General features: G+C 37.1%; 1 protein-coding gene across 4 annotated transcripts in view; it reads left to right on the top strand.

Moving 5' to 3' along the window:
- MOSPD1 (motile sperm domain containing 1) overlaps positions 1-12,348 on the top strand; it is a 25,227-nt gene extending 12,879 nt beyond the window's left edge. The window contains exons 2-7 of one of the 4 annotated variants that reach the window (XR_005197328.1): positions 342-596; positions 712-787; positions 2,834-3,051; positions 6,780-6,887; positions 8,161-8,286; positions 8,369-8,457. Coding sequence is in view for 3 of the 4 variants with exons in the window: in XM_017511993.1 (XP_017367482.1) it covers positions 443-596; positions 712-787; positions 2,834-3,051; positions 8,369-8,530; positions 10,782-10,813 (642 nt within the window). In the remaining variant the exon portion in view is untranslated. Of the gene's footprint in view, positions 1-341; positions 597-711; positions 788-2,833; positions 3,052-6,779; positions 6,888-8,160; positions 8,287-8,368; positions 8,531-10,781 lie in introns of those variants that run through there. The other 3 variants (XM_017511993.1, XM_037732618.1, XM_017511995.1) reach the window with 3 other exon arrangements.
- The last annotated feature ends 235 nt before the right edge of the window (positions 12,349-12,583 follow it).

Genomic DNA, 12,583 nt, shown 5'->3' with positions numbered 1-12,583 from the left:
GCTCACTGCAACCTCTACCTCCCAGATTCAAGCAATTCTCCTGCGTCAGCCACCTGAGTAGCTGAGACTACAGGCGCATCACCACACCCGGCTAATTTTTGTATTTTTAGTAGACAGAGGGTTTCACCATGTTAACCAGGCTGGTCTCGAAATCCTGACCTCAAGTGATCTGCCTGCCTCGACCTCCCAAAGTGCTGGGATTTACAGGCATGAGATACTGCACCCGGCTGATTTGGAGGCCTATTTTAATGCATGCCAAATATGCTTTTTGTGGAGGGGCTATAGATTAATGAAAATTGGGATCATTCACTTTTCTTCTTGCTTTCTCCTTCTATTTCTAGATTGCCAAAATGCTTTGGAGTTTTTAAATCAATCTAAGAAAAATCCAAAATAGATTTGAGAGTGTAAAAACAGAAACCACAGCAAGGGGGATTCAGTGCCAATGCATCAACAAAAAAGACAACCAGAGTTAGTGGAAGGAAATCTTCCTGTTTTCGTGTTCCCCACGGAGCTCATATTTTATGCAGATGATCAGTCAACACATAAGCAAGTGTTGACACTGTACAATCCCTATGAGTTTGCCTTAAAGTTCAAAGGTAAGTCTCTTAGCTATGTTTTCTGGGTTTTTAACTGGTCCCTACTAATTTTTTACTTATAGAAACTAATTTTAAAAAAAAAACCACTAATGCCCATTGTGACTTTTTCTTTCAGTTTTGTGTACTACTCCAAATAAGTATGTTGTCGTTGATGCTGCAGGTGCAGTAAAGCCTCAGTGTTGTGTGGATATGTAAGTCAAGATCACTTCCTGGTAACACGTTTTAAGTGTGTTAATACTTATGTTTTTAACTTGAAAAAAAAATCATTTCTTGAAGCTGTTCCCACATAGGGATTTATAATCTTTTGAATTTTTGCTGAAAGTTTGTCTATCAAATTCTTTGTAAGAAGTGTCTAAGAGATTTGGCCAAATACTTAATAATATTTCATGATGTTGGTGCTCATATATGTGTTAGTATCTCCATGAACATTTTCTCATTGTTGTGGTTTTAGTCATACCAGGGATATTATAAAGGTAAAGTTCTGACTTATTCCTTTAAATTTCTCCAGCTGTAATAGGGGATTTTAATTTTCTTTGGAACATGCTGCTATTATAGTGAAATTTGGAAAACTATAACACTGCAGTCTAAAAACAATGGTAATATAAGTTCTTCTGAAGTGATTCAACTAAAAGCCTGGAAGTTAATCTATATAAACAGGAAGCAGTTGTGTAACTACTCATCTGTAAAATACTATCTGAGCTCTTCCAGATAATTTCATCTTCGAGTGTCAGATAAATGATTGTTCAAGCTGTTCATATTTAATTTTTACTTTAGAAATAGTGGTGACCAGATGGATCCATTGACCAGCCCTTAATTTAAGCTACCAAGTACACTATTTGTTTAAATCTTCTGTGAGAATGAGAAACAGAATTCTTTTCTTTTGAATACTTTTTCAGAAACTCAAAGCCATAAAATGGTGTATCTTTGGGAATGTGTTTTTGCACATTTTTAAAAATTTTCATTCAGTACACAATAAACAACTATTTCAAAGAAATGGGGTCTCTTGCCAAATAAATGTGTTACCTTTCACCTAATTGTTTTGTGTTCCCTAGTAAGAACAAAATAAAATAAATGGAATTGCAGAAAAGAATGACAGTGCTCTGCCGGGCGCAGTGGCTCATGCCTATAATCTCAGCACTTTGGGAGGCCAAGGCGGGAGGATAACCTGAGGTCAGGAGTTCAAGACCAGCCTGACCAACATGGTGAAACCCCGTCTCTACTAAAAATACAAAAAAATTAGCCGGGCATGGTGGCAGGTGCCTATAATCCTAGCTACTTGGGAGGCTGAGGCAGGAGAATCGCTTGAACCCAGAAGACAGAGGTTGCAGTGAGCCGAGATCACACCATTGCACTCTTACACTCCAGCCTGGGCAAGAAGAGTGAAACTGTCTTAGAAAAGAAAAAAAAAAAAAAAGAATTACAGTGCTTCATACTCTTTTCTCTTTAGAGAAATAGAGATGTATTATTGGCCTTCTGTTGTACTGGATTACTTACTTATTCAGTTGCTTGTTTCTACCTGCATGCCTGAAATTCAATTTTAAGTGTAGGGTGAGGTTTATTGCTTGAACAATAAGTAAGTAGCAATAGAAATTTATGAGATGTTTGTGGGGAATAAACAATTGCATGTATTCCTGTTTAGTAAATGTTGCTTCACAGAGATATTCAGAAAAAAAAAGTCAGTGCTAAAGGAATTTTTTTTTTTTTTTTTTGAGACAGAGCCTTGCTCCCTTGCTGTGGCAACGATCATAGCTTAATGTAGCCTAAACCTCTTGGGCTTAAGGGATCTTCCTACCTCAGCCTCCCAAGTAGCTAGGACTACACGCATGCCACCGCACCACTTAATTTTTAAATTTTTTGTAGAGATGGGATCTCTATGTTGCTTGGCCTCGTCTCAAACTCCTGGCCTTAAGTCATCCTGGCCTCAACCTCACAAAGCACTGGGATCACAGGCATGAGCCACCATGCCTGACCAAAAAGGAATTTTCTTTACCTATCATTTATTTTTGGCTTAAGACTTTTATTCTGTGTTTTAGAATATGTGTTTTAATCAAATATTTCAGAATTACTGATTTCTTTTGGGTTATACTGTGATTTTTTAGCATCTTAGCAAATTTCTGTTTTTGAGTATTTGGTTACAGTCAGTTAATATTGTTTTAGTGTATTAAAATATCTCACTGCATTCTGTTTGGCTGGCTCCCAGAAATCTAAACAGCATTTGTTATTTTTGCTGTTTTCAGTGTGATTCGTCATAGAGATGTTCGATCCTGTCACTATGGCGTGATAGACAAATTCCGTCTCCAAGTTTCCGAGCAAAGCCAAAGGAAGGCTTTGGGAAGAAAAGAGGTTGTTGCTACTCTTCTCCCATCAGCAAAAGAACAACAAAAGGAAGAAGAGGAAAAAAGAATAAAGGAACATTTAACTGAAAGTTTATTTTTTGAGCAGTCGTTTCAACCAGGTAGTTTTGGGTTGTTTTAAAGCCCTTTTGAGGCCTTACACGTTATTAACTTTAAAATAATCAGGCAACTAAGAACAATTACTAGGAAAATCATCTCCCACTTCAAACATGGTTGACTACTTAAAAACTGAACCCAGAGAATCAGGTAGCTGAAGCCTGGAGGTGGACTTTGAGAGGAAGGAATACCCCTCACTGGACTAGGCTGTAGGGAGAGTGGAGTTGGTGCTGTGGCCTTTTAAATAGAGCATAAATATATCTAAGACTGCAGGCACCATACTTTATGAAGCTAGTACAATTTGGCAGTTCTATGCTTTTGTTTCCATGACTTTCCTATATCCTTTCTCATTTAATTAGTTCCAAGGAAGAGAGAGATTGTGTTTGGCAATAGGCCAAGCTTAGTGCACTGTTCATATTATTTTGAAAAAAAAAAAAAAAAAAAAATCTCATTAAAGTTGAAGTTAATTAAACTAAGTAGATTATAATATCCCCTGTGGGCTATTAATTGAATCCCTCTCCAGTCCTCATTTCCTTCCAGCTTAGATATTCAGAAGTGTTATGATATATTCTTTCAACATTGACACTACCTCATATTCAACTCTTTGGACGTCATTACCCCTTCCTCTTAACTTCTCATTATCTCCTCCTAAACCTGTTGTAATAGGAGAAAGATAAAATTTTCCATAGAAAAACAGGGAAACTGGAAACTTTCTGATGGTGACACTCTTACATGACTATGACAGCAGCTGTCCTTGAAATTGCAACATTATATGAAGGATTAAAAAAAATCTTCTTGCTGTTATATTCAGTCATATCAGTTTGTTCATAGAATGTTTATTTCAATAACAAGGAGTGGTGCCTCTTTGATTTATTGTAGCCAAAAGTCTCTTCCCGGTCCATTAGGGAGCATCTAGATTTTCTGATAATACCAGGACTAGGGACCAGGTAGTAGCTATTAGATTGGTGCAAAAGCAATTGCAGTTTTTGCCATTACTTTAATTGGAAAAACCACAATAACTTTTGCACCAGCCTATAGTGGATTATTTTATTCTCAGCAACTATTATCAATTGATAGGACCAGCTTTTCATCTTTTGAAGCTGAAAGAGAACTTTTGTCCAGTGTCCCTTTGTCAGATCAATATTGTAAAGTTAACCTAGTTACGAAATGCAAGATTCCACTTTTAAAATGCTTTCACCAGTACAAGAAAGGCCATTTAATTTGTATTTGTTTTTTGAAGTTAGACTTGTAATTTAAAATAGTCTTTGAAGTTCAATTTTGTATTTAACAGATTGGTTTAATAGCCAAAAATAATAAGGGTTAAGATTTAGGGGTATATGTGTATGTAAATAATATGTAGGAGAAGTTTATTCCTTTTATTTTAAAATTTATTAAAATTCAGGTGAAGATCCTGCTAAAAGGCTAAAGAATTGTAGTATGGCCGGGCATGGTGGCTCACGCCTGTAATCCAAGCGCTTTGGAGGCCAAGGCGGGCAGATGACCTGAGGTTAGGAGTTCATGACCAGCCTGACCAACATGGTGAAACCCTGTCAAAAAAAAAAAAAAAAAAGAATTGTAGTATGTATTGTCTTATTTTGTTTTATTTTTTATTTTTTGAGAAAGGGTTTCACTCTGTCACCCGGAGTAGAGTGGAGTGGTGCCATCATAGTTCACTGCAGCCTCCAACTCCCGGATTCAAGTAATCCTCCTGCCTCAGCCTCCCAAGTAGTTGGGACTACAGGTGCACATCACCACACCCAGGGTCTCACTGTGTTGCCCAGGCTGGTCTTGAACTTCTAGCCTCAAGTAATCCTCCCCCCTCAGCCTCCTAAAATACTGGGATTACAGAGCTCAGGCCTTACTTTACTTTTATAACAAACCTCGACATCTAAAGTACATTAGAGAATTTTTCTGATGTAAAATTGGAGTAGGCAGATCAATGAGGATAAGTGATGCCGGTATAACATATGGTGATCTCTGTTTTGGGGGGAAGAATTCTCCAATCCATTCCTGCAAGGAAGCTCTGTGAAGGCAGGCACTTTTCCTAGTACTGTTATATCCTCAGCACCTAGCACAGGGTCTGGCATTAACTTGTAAATGGGCTGAGCTAGGAAGGCTTTGCGTCAGGTCTGGTAACGGTCTGTGGCAATGGTGAGTTTGTTTTGTTTTGTTTTGTTTTAGCTTACAAGGTTTTCATGGCTATGACAGCTTTTTAGAGGAAGGATGATACCACAGTAGAGCTCCATTCACAGTCCTGGCTAGTATATCCCATTTATGGGTAGTGACTCCAGTGTGCCTAATAACCTGGCAGTAAGTTGGGTAAAGTTTCTTCTTTAATAGAGTATCATGATGGCTGATTTAGTCTCCTGTCTATTAAATTTACAGGAATTTATATGTGGTTTCCAACATGTGGAACACTCAGGTTTTTCGTTAAGTTTCTCTGAATTAAAATGTTTAAATAAATTGAGATTGTTTTGGGGAGGCTTTGAAATGTCATTACTTTTGCAAGTCCTTAGCTTAGAGGACATTTCAACAATGTTATTAAAGTATTATAGGTACAAAAGTGTTGTGAGACTCGCTTTTAGCAGGAAAATGGTTGATGGCTACATTATGAAAAATTTGGATTTTGAAATATATTGAAAGTCAGTAAAAAAAAATTTGTTTATTGTATAAAATACATATAGCAGTAACATAAGAAAATGTACCTGTAATCTCTCACATTTAACAAATCTGCTTGTTAAGTGTTCATGTTACTTTCCAGACCTTGCCTATGTGCATAAGTACAATTTTATATTTTGGGATTTTTTTTTTCATTCAACAGAAATTTAACTGTTAAGGGAAACCTGCAGAGTATACTTTTATAAAGTACTAGAGCTCAGGTTATTTAAAAAGCCATTTTAAAAGATACATCGGAATTTTAGTTGGTTTGTCTTAATTACATTACTAATGAATTGCTATGGCTATGCTATAATGTTTGAGTCAGTGCCCTCTGGCTTAAGAAGATTATGGTCTGTACACACACATACATATAAAAAAAATATCGTCTTAATTATTGTTTATAAAAATAAAAAAATTGAAAACCTAAAAGCCTATCAATTAGAAATTGATTAAATTTTAAATATTCATAAGATAGTGTGCCAGGCAGACATTTACAAGGATCTGATAGAATGATAAATGCTTATACATTGTCATAGAAAGAACTTCAAATATATTTCTTTTTTTAATTTTTATTTTTTGTGCCATGACTTGTATTCAAATACATTTCTAAGGAAAAAGAAAAGCAGTTACATAACAGTATGTATAATATGGCCTTATTTATGTAAAATATTCTTCTAAATGTTTATATGGGCATTTGTAAAATCTAAAAGGATACATACCAAGCTGTTAACACTGTTAGCTCTAGGAAGGTGGAATTATGAGGAACATTTACATTTTCTATATCTTTATAACGTATTTTATAATTATCCTGTAGTACTAGGGAAAAAAAGCTTTTTCCATTTTGAAAAATTTCAGGCATTTATGCAAATGTTTTTGGAATACTAAAAATTCCAAATTTCTCTACATGGTAAATGTTCTCTAAATACTAAAAATTCTTTGAAATTATCTTTATCGTGGGTCTGCAGTGAACGGTGTACTTGTCATAAATAACTGTTTTTCTTGAGAATTCATCCTTGCAAATATAACTATAAGGGTACTCTATTAACTGAAATAAGACTTGGGGTTTTTCTTTTAGGTATTTCTGCTATTGTTTCATCCCAAGCAATAATTACTATAAAATTTGAATTTGTTTTCACCTCTCTGGCTCTGATGAAGTTCAATTAAACTCCACACAACAGCTAAGGTATTAATAATTTAGAAAAGTTCCATTTAATAATAGAATGAACAGCATTATTTCATTATTAAAACACAAAGATTGTATTGCTGTTGGCTGTTCCTTTTAATGAAAGGAAAGGTAGTGGGAAAAGCCATATGACAAAACAATGCTGTTATTGGGTTTCTTAAAAATGTGAGTATGTATACTATAACATAGAGCCAGAACTGTAGAATAGCAGGTCTGATAACATTTTGTTTATTTATTTTTGAGACAGTCTTGCTCTTTTGCCCAGGCTAGAGTGCAATGACACAGTCTAGGCTTACTGCAACCTCTGCCGCCCAGGTTCAAGCAATTCTCCTGCCTCAGCCTCCTGAGTAGCTGGGACTACAGGTGCATGCCACCACGCCTGGCTAATTTTTCTATTTTTAGTAGAGACAGGGTTTCACCATGTTGGTCAGGCTGGTCTCAAACCCCTGACCTCGTGATCCACCACCTTAGCCTCCCAAAGTGCTGGGATTACATGCGTGAACTACCACACCCAGCCTTTATTTTTAAGCTTTTAGAATTTTATTTTAGGGACGCTTAATGTGAGATCTACTCTCTTAATGAATGTTTGTGTACAATAAAATACTTGTTAACTGTAGGGACAGTGTTGTCAAGCTGATCTCTAGGACTCAGTTTACATAATTGAGAACTATGCCCATTGATTAGCAATTTGCATTATCCTTCTCCCCCATCCTCTGGCAACCACCATTTTGCTCTCTGCTTCTATGAGTTTGACTATTTTAGATTCCATGTATAAGTGGAATCATGCAGTATTTGTCCTTCTGTGACTGGCTTATTTCACTTAGCGTATTTGCCAGATACCATTTCTGCTGTGTTCTTCTTTGCTATAAATGGGATAGAGCAGAGGGAAACACTTTTGGTTCCTTAACATTTTCAAAATCGATAGCAGGATGTACAGTTATTAGGATCAAACCTATCTGGAGATCTCCCTAAAATATTCCAGAAAGGTAGTGGAGGTCTAGTGTGGCAGGCTCAAATTGAATATACACAGGCAAGTTACTGGGGTACTGGAAGAAAATATCAGAACTTCAATTTATATTTATTTTAGCACATTCTTCCAAAATTCAATTTGTATATATTAAGCGTAACAGTACAGAACTTGTGCATATAATTTTAAAATGTGCATACATTGATGATACATGCTTGGATACTTTCTACTGGCTAGGGTGGGATGGTGGGAGGAGTTGGTGACCACCTTTCAGGAGGAACTCACTACCTCACAATGCTACGTCAGCATTCTATACAGCCATGATTCAGACCGGCTAAGACATGGGCTTCCATGTCAGCCCAGCAGTTAACTCTCTGACGGATGAAAATGATGGGGAAACAATCGGAGAAGTTAGACAAAATCAGAATCCTGGTGAGTGGCGGCCAGTATATGTGAAGGAACTTTTGTCTTAAAGTTTTTAGAAGGAAGCTTAGGGATTTTTGTCTTTTTACAGAAAACAGAGCTGTCTCCTCAGGACCTAGTTTACTAACTGTCTTCCTGGGAGTGGTGTGCATTGCAGCCCTCATGCTGCCTACACTGGGGGATGTGGAATCGCTGGTGCCTCTCTACCTCCACTTAAGTGTGAATCAAAAATTAGTGGCTGCTTATATCTTAGGTAAGGGTTTTAAAGATGCATTTGGGACATATGTGTAGGGTTTTATGTGTGTGGCAGGGTGGTGGTGGTTTGATTTTTTTGTTTTTTAGAAGAACAGGTAAAGAAATGCTTCAAGAGCATGTTGAGGTCAGGTGCCTTTGAAGAATTTTTAGCTCATATTTATTTCTTTTTAGCTTATTTATCTAATACCTGATACTGTATTCAATTATTTTCCTTTTCTGACTTACAATGGCGTAAAACACGTATAAAATGTAAAACACATGTATTCCATGATACAGCATTTCTACGTTTAGGAATTGCTCCTAGGGAAAAAGACAAACTGTATACTGTGATAAAGATGAACAGTGCAGCCTTGTTTAATATTATGAACCTTTCTCTTTTATTATTATTTTTTCCTTACTTTTGAAGACACCATGTTCAGAACCTTTCTCTTTCAACCAATTCCCTTATTTCCTTCAGCCATCCTGGCTTGAAATCTTAGAGTTAATTATTTAAATTGAACAAACATTTATTCCGTACCTTCCATGTGTCAAGGATTAGTGTTCTGGTGACGAATGACTTTCCTCATGGTCTCCTCTCACCTTTGCTTAGATGCCAACTCTTTCAGTATTCCCTGGCATATTGCGCTCTCTCTTTCATTTCAAAACTGTCTTCTAGGTTGTCTCTCTACCTTCTGTCTGTGTTCTTCCTTCTCTCCTTTATTTATTTTATTTTTTGTGTGTGTGATGGAGTCTCGTACTGCCGCCCAGCCTGGAGTGCAATGGCGCGATCTCTGCTCACTGTAACCTCCACCTCCCAGGTTCAAGCAATTCTCCTGCCTCAGCCTCCCGAGTAGCTGGGATTACAGGCACCTGCCACCACACCCAGCTAATTTTTTGTATTTTTAGTAGAGACGGGGTTTCACTGTGTTAGCCAGGCTGGTCTTGAATTCCTGACCTCGTGATCTGTCCGCCTCCCAAAGTGCTGGGATTACAGATGTGAGCCACTGCGCCTGGCCTGCTTTCATCCATTCGCTTCCCCTCACCAACCATCCATCACATTGTCAGATTAATTTCTCCTTGCTTTCGCGACCACCCCCTAGTCAAAAACCTTCAGTGGTTCTCCATAATCCATAGGACGAAGTGTATAACCGTTAGTGCCACAGTTTGTCATTTAAGACTCCACAATCTGAGATGTCTCTGAGCCAATCTTGTCTAGCTGCTTCCCTCTATAAATCATTGCATAAAGCCTTTTAGATTATTCACTGATTCTGGAAAAGCTCCTCTAGTGGCCCAGCCCTCCAGGCCCTTGCTCATGCTGTTCCCTTACCTGAAATGCCTGCCCATCTCCTCGTTCTGTCTCTTTCCTGTCCATTTTTTTTTTTTTAATAGAGTCTCTCTCTGTCACTCAGGCTGGAGGGCAGTGGTACAGTCTCGGCTCACTGCTACCTCTGCCTCCCCAGTTCAAGGGATTCTCCTGCCTCAGCCTCCTGAGTAGCTGAGATTACAGGTGCCTGCCACCACACCCATCTAATTTTTGTATTTTTAGTAGAGACGGGGTTTCCCCATGTTGGCCAGGCTGGTCTTAAACTCCTGACCTCAGGTGATCCACCTGCTTTGGCCTCCCAAAGTGCAGGGATTATAGGCATGAGCCACCATGCCTGGCCCCTGTCCATCTTTTAAGGCAGCTTTTACCACTGGGGACAACTTTTCTGACTTCCCCAGTCCCATGTGATTATCCTCCTTCTGTGTACTTTTTTTTTTTTTAAATCACACTTTCATTACCCTTCATTTAGGACAGAACATATTCTTCTTCTTATTTTTGTTTTATATAGAGAGTCTCTTCAAAAGAGAGAAGCAAAACAGGAGTGCCCTGCTTCTGCCTCTTTGTGGCCCTAGGGCCCTGGAATATAGGTAGACTCTTGATTCTTTTGTTGACAAAGTCCGCTGGCTTTACCCATGCTTTAAAATGGCACATCTGCTATTACTGTGGCTGATGTGACTGGATAAAGTAGGAGGTATGTTTGATGGATAGATTTGCTATGGCCAGACATTAGTGATTTAATTAAATCTCTCCAGTGACTGTCCATTGCTATAAATTGGATTTCTTTTGTATAATACCAACAAAATTCAATTTGACTTTTGAGTTCTTGGTAGAGTGCCTGTGTATGTGCTATATTTTATTTGTTCATTGAGGTCCAAACAATTGCTTATTGAATGGAAATTTTGTTAGATGCATGTCTTTTAACTGTTCTCCATTTTTCTTCTTTCAGGTCTTATCACAATGGCCATACTTAGAACATGAGCAAGGATTTCAGTTGACTACTGAAGTAAAACTGTCTTGAACATATGAATGTGGACTGCCTTTTATCTCTATTTCACTGCATTAACATGCTACCAACTATAGAATGATTTGAAATAATTGCAAATGTATAATATATATTTTAAATTACTCTATAATTTAATTTGAAGGACTGCAGAACATTATTTTACAGACAGCAAGGGTGTTTCTGAGTGACACCTAGGAAATTATTTGAAGAAGTTCTTTTTATATCTATACCTGGTGTGCAAAAGACTAAAACATTTGTTATTTTCTCATCTTTTTTCTAATTCCCTTTGATTATGAGGGGTCACGTATGCTTTAAAGTTACAGGACCAAAAGAGCAAACTGGCCTAGAACTAAAATGACATTTATTCCCTACCTACAAACATCAACCTGATTATGTAAATTATACCTTGCCCTCTATCATTATAAATGGTTGCCATGGTGTTCCTAAAAATAAGTATTTTACCATTAATGTGTAGAGGGCAAACAAAGCATAAAGTACTAAGGGATCATGCTTATCCTAGGGTCTCACAGAAGACAGGACATATTTAGTTCATCTTGTGAATTACGAATGGATGTGGTCCAGACACCAAACATCATATGGGGTTAAAAAAAAAAAAAATCTAATAGAAGTAGGGTGACCTCTCTCTTTGGTCTAAGAGTTCTAAAGGAAGGTAGGCATCTGTTTAGTTAGTTGGTTCGACCTGGCTTTACCTCTGGTTAATGCTTTGTGTTAATAGGAAGGAAACATCACTCTCTTTTCTTCCAAGCCCCTTCCCCGCCTGACTTGCCCAGACTGGGATTACCAGATACCAGGTGATTTATGTGGAGATTATTTTTCACCTCTAAGCCAAGTATAGGAAACTCTTGATAGCTGTGTCTATTTTATATCAGTCACTGAGACTTTTTTTTAAGTTTTTATTTATTTTTAAGACAACTTTGCCAAAAAAAGTCCCCCAAGCACAACTATTTACATTTCTTTATAGCCTCTTCTGATCTCTAACACATATATGCAGTTTTAACTGTTGTCATAGTAACTGATCTTTTGTCTTAGGATTTTTACCTGAAAGCACAATGCATTAAGTCTCTTGAAAATCATCTTTCAGATCTTTTTACAGAATGAACTTATGCACTGCTACTGTAGTATTCTCAAGGAATATATGTAAACACAAATGTATGCCTGAAGTTGGTTTTTGCAGAAAACGTCTCTGCTTCTAAAAACTTTCATGTCTAGTCTTCCATAGGAAATCCTCATTGTTTAACCATGTGGGGAGCATAAGTCATTGAACAAATCATGTCTGTACATTGTGTAATGAATGAAAAGCACATAAATGTAATCTACTTTGAACTTTGTAAAAAAAAAAATCATGTGTGGAGGCTATTCTTGTTTATCCATCTCAAGTCCTTTATGTGCACATGTGTGCAAGTGCACATACACATGTGTGTGTGATAACACATTGTAAAGAAGAGAAATTACTTTAAAAAAATAAACAAAAATGGAGACCTGAGCTTCACATTGATTTAAACATTTTATTTCAGTTACCTTTGAGGATCTCAAGGTTTTAGCTCTCCTATTTCCGAAAGTTGTCTCGTATTTCTGTGACTGATGTAGGAAAAATAGAAACAGTGAAATATATCAGCTAGAAATGTGTTGAGTTTCTTTATTTACCAAGGGATTTAATTTACTTTGTAATTTAACTTCTTGAATAGGTAACAATCATATGCTTCAAAAATTAAAAAAACTTTATA

Source organism: Cebus imitator, unplaced genomic scaffold, assembly GCF_001604975.1.
Source record: "Cebus imitator isolate Cc_AM_T3 unplaced genomic scaffold, Cebus_imitator-1.0 Scaffold458, whole genome shotgun sequence".
Taxonomy (NCBI): Eukaryota; Metazoa; Chordata; class Mammalia; order Primates; family Cebidae; genus Cebus; species Cebus imitator.
Note: the sequence above shows the minus strand (reverse complement) of the source record. Positions and strands in the feature narration are given on the sequence as shown.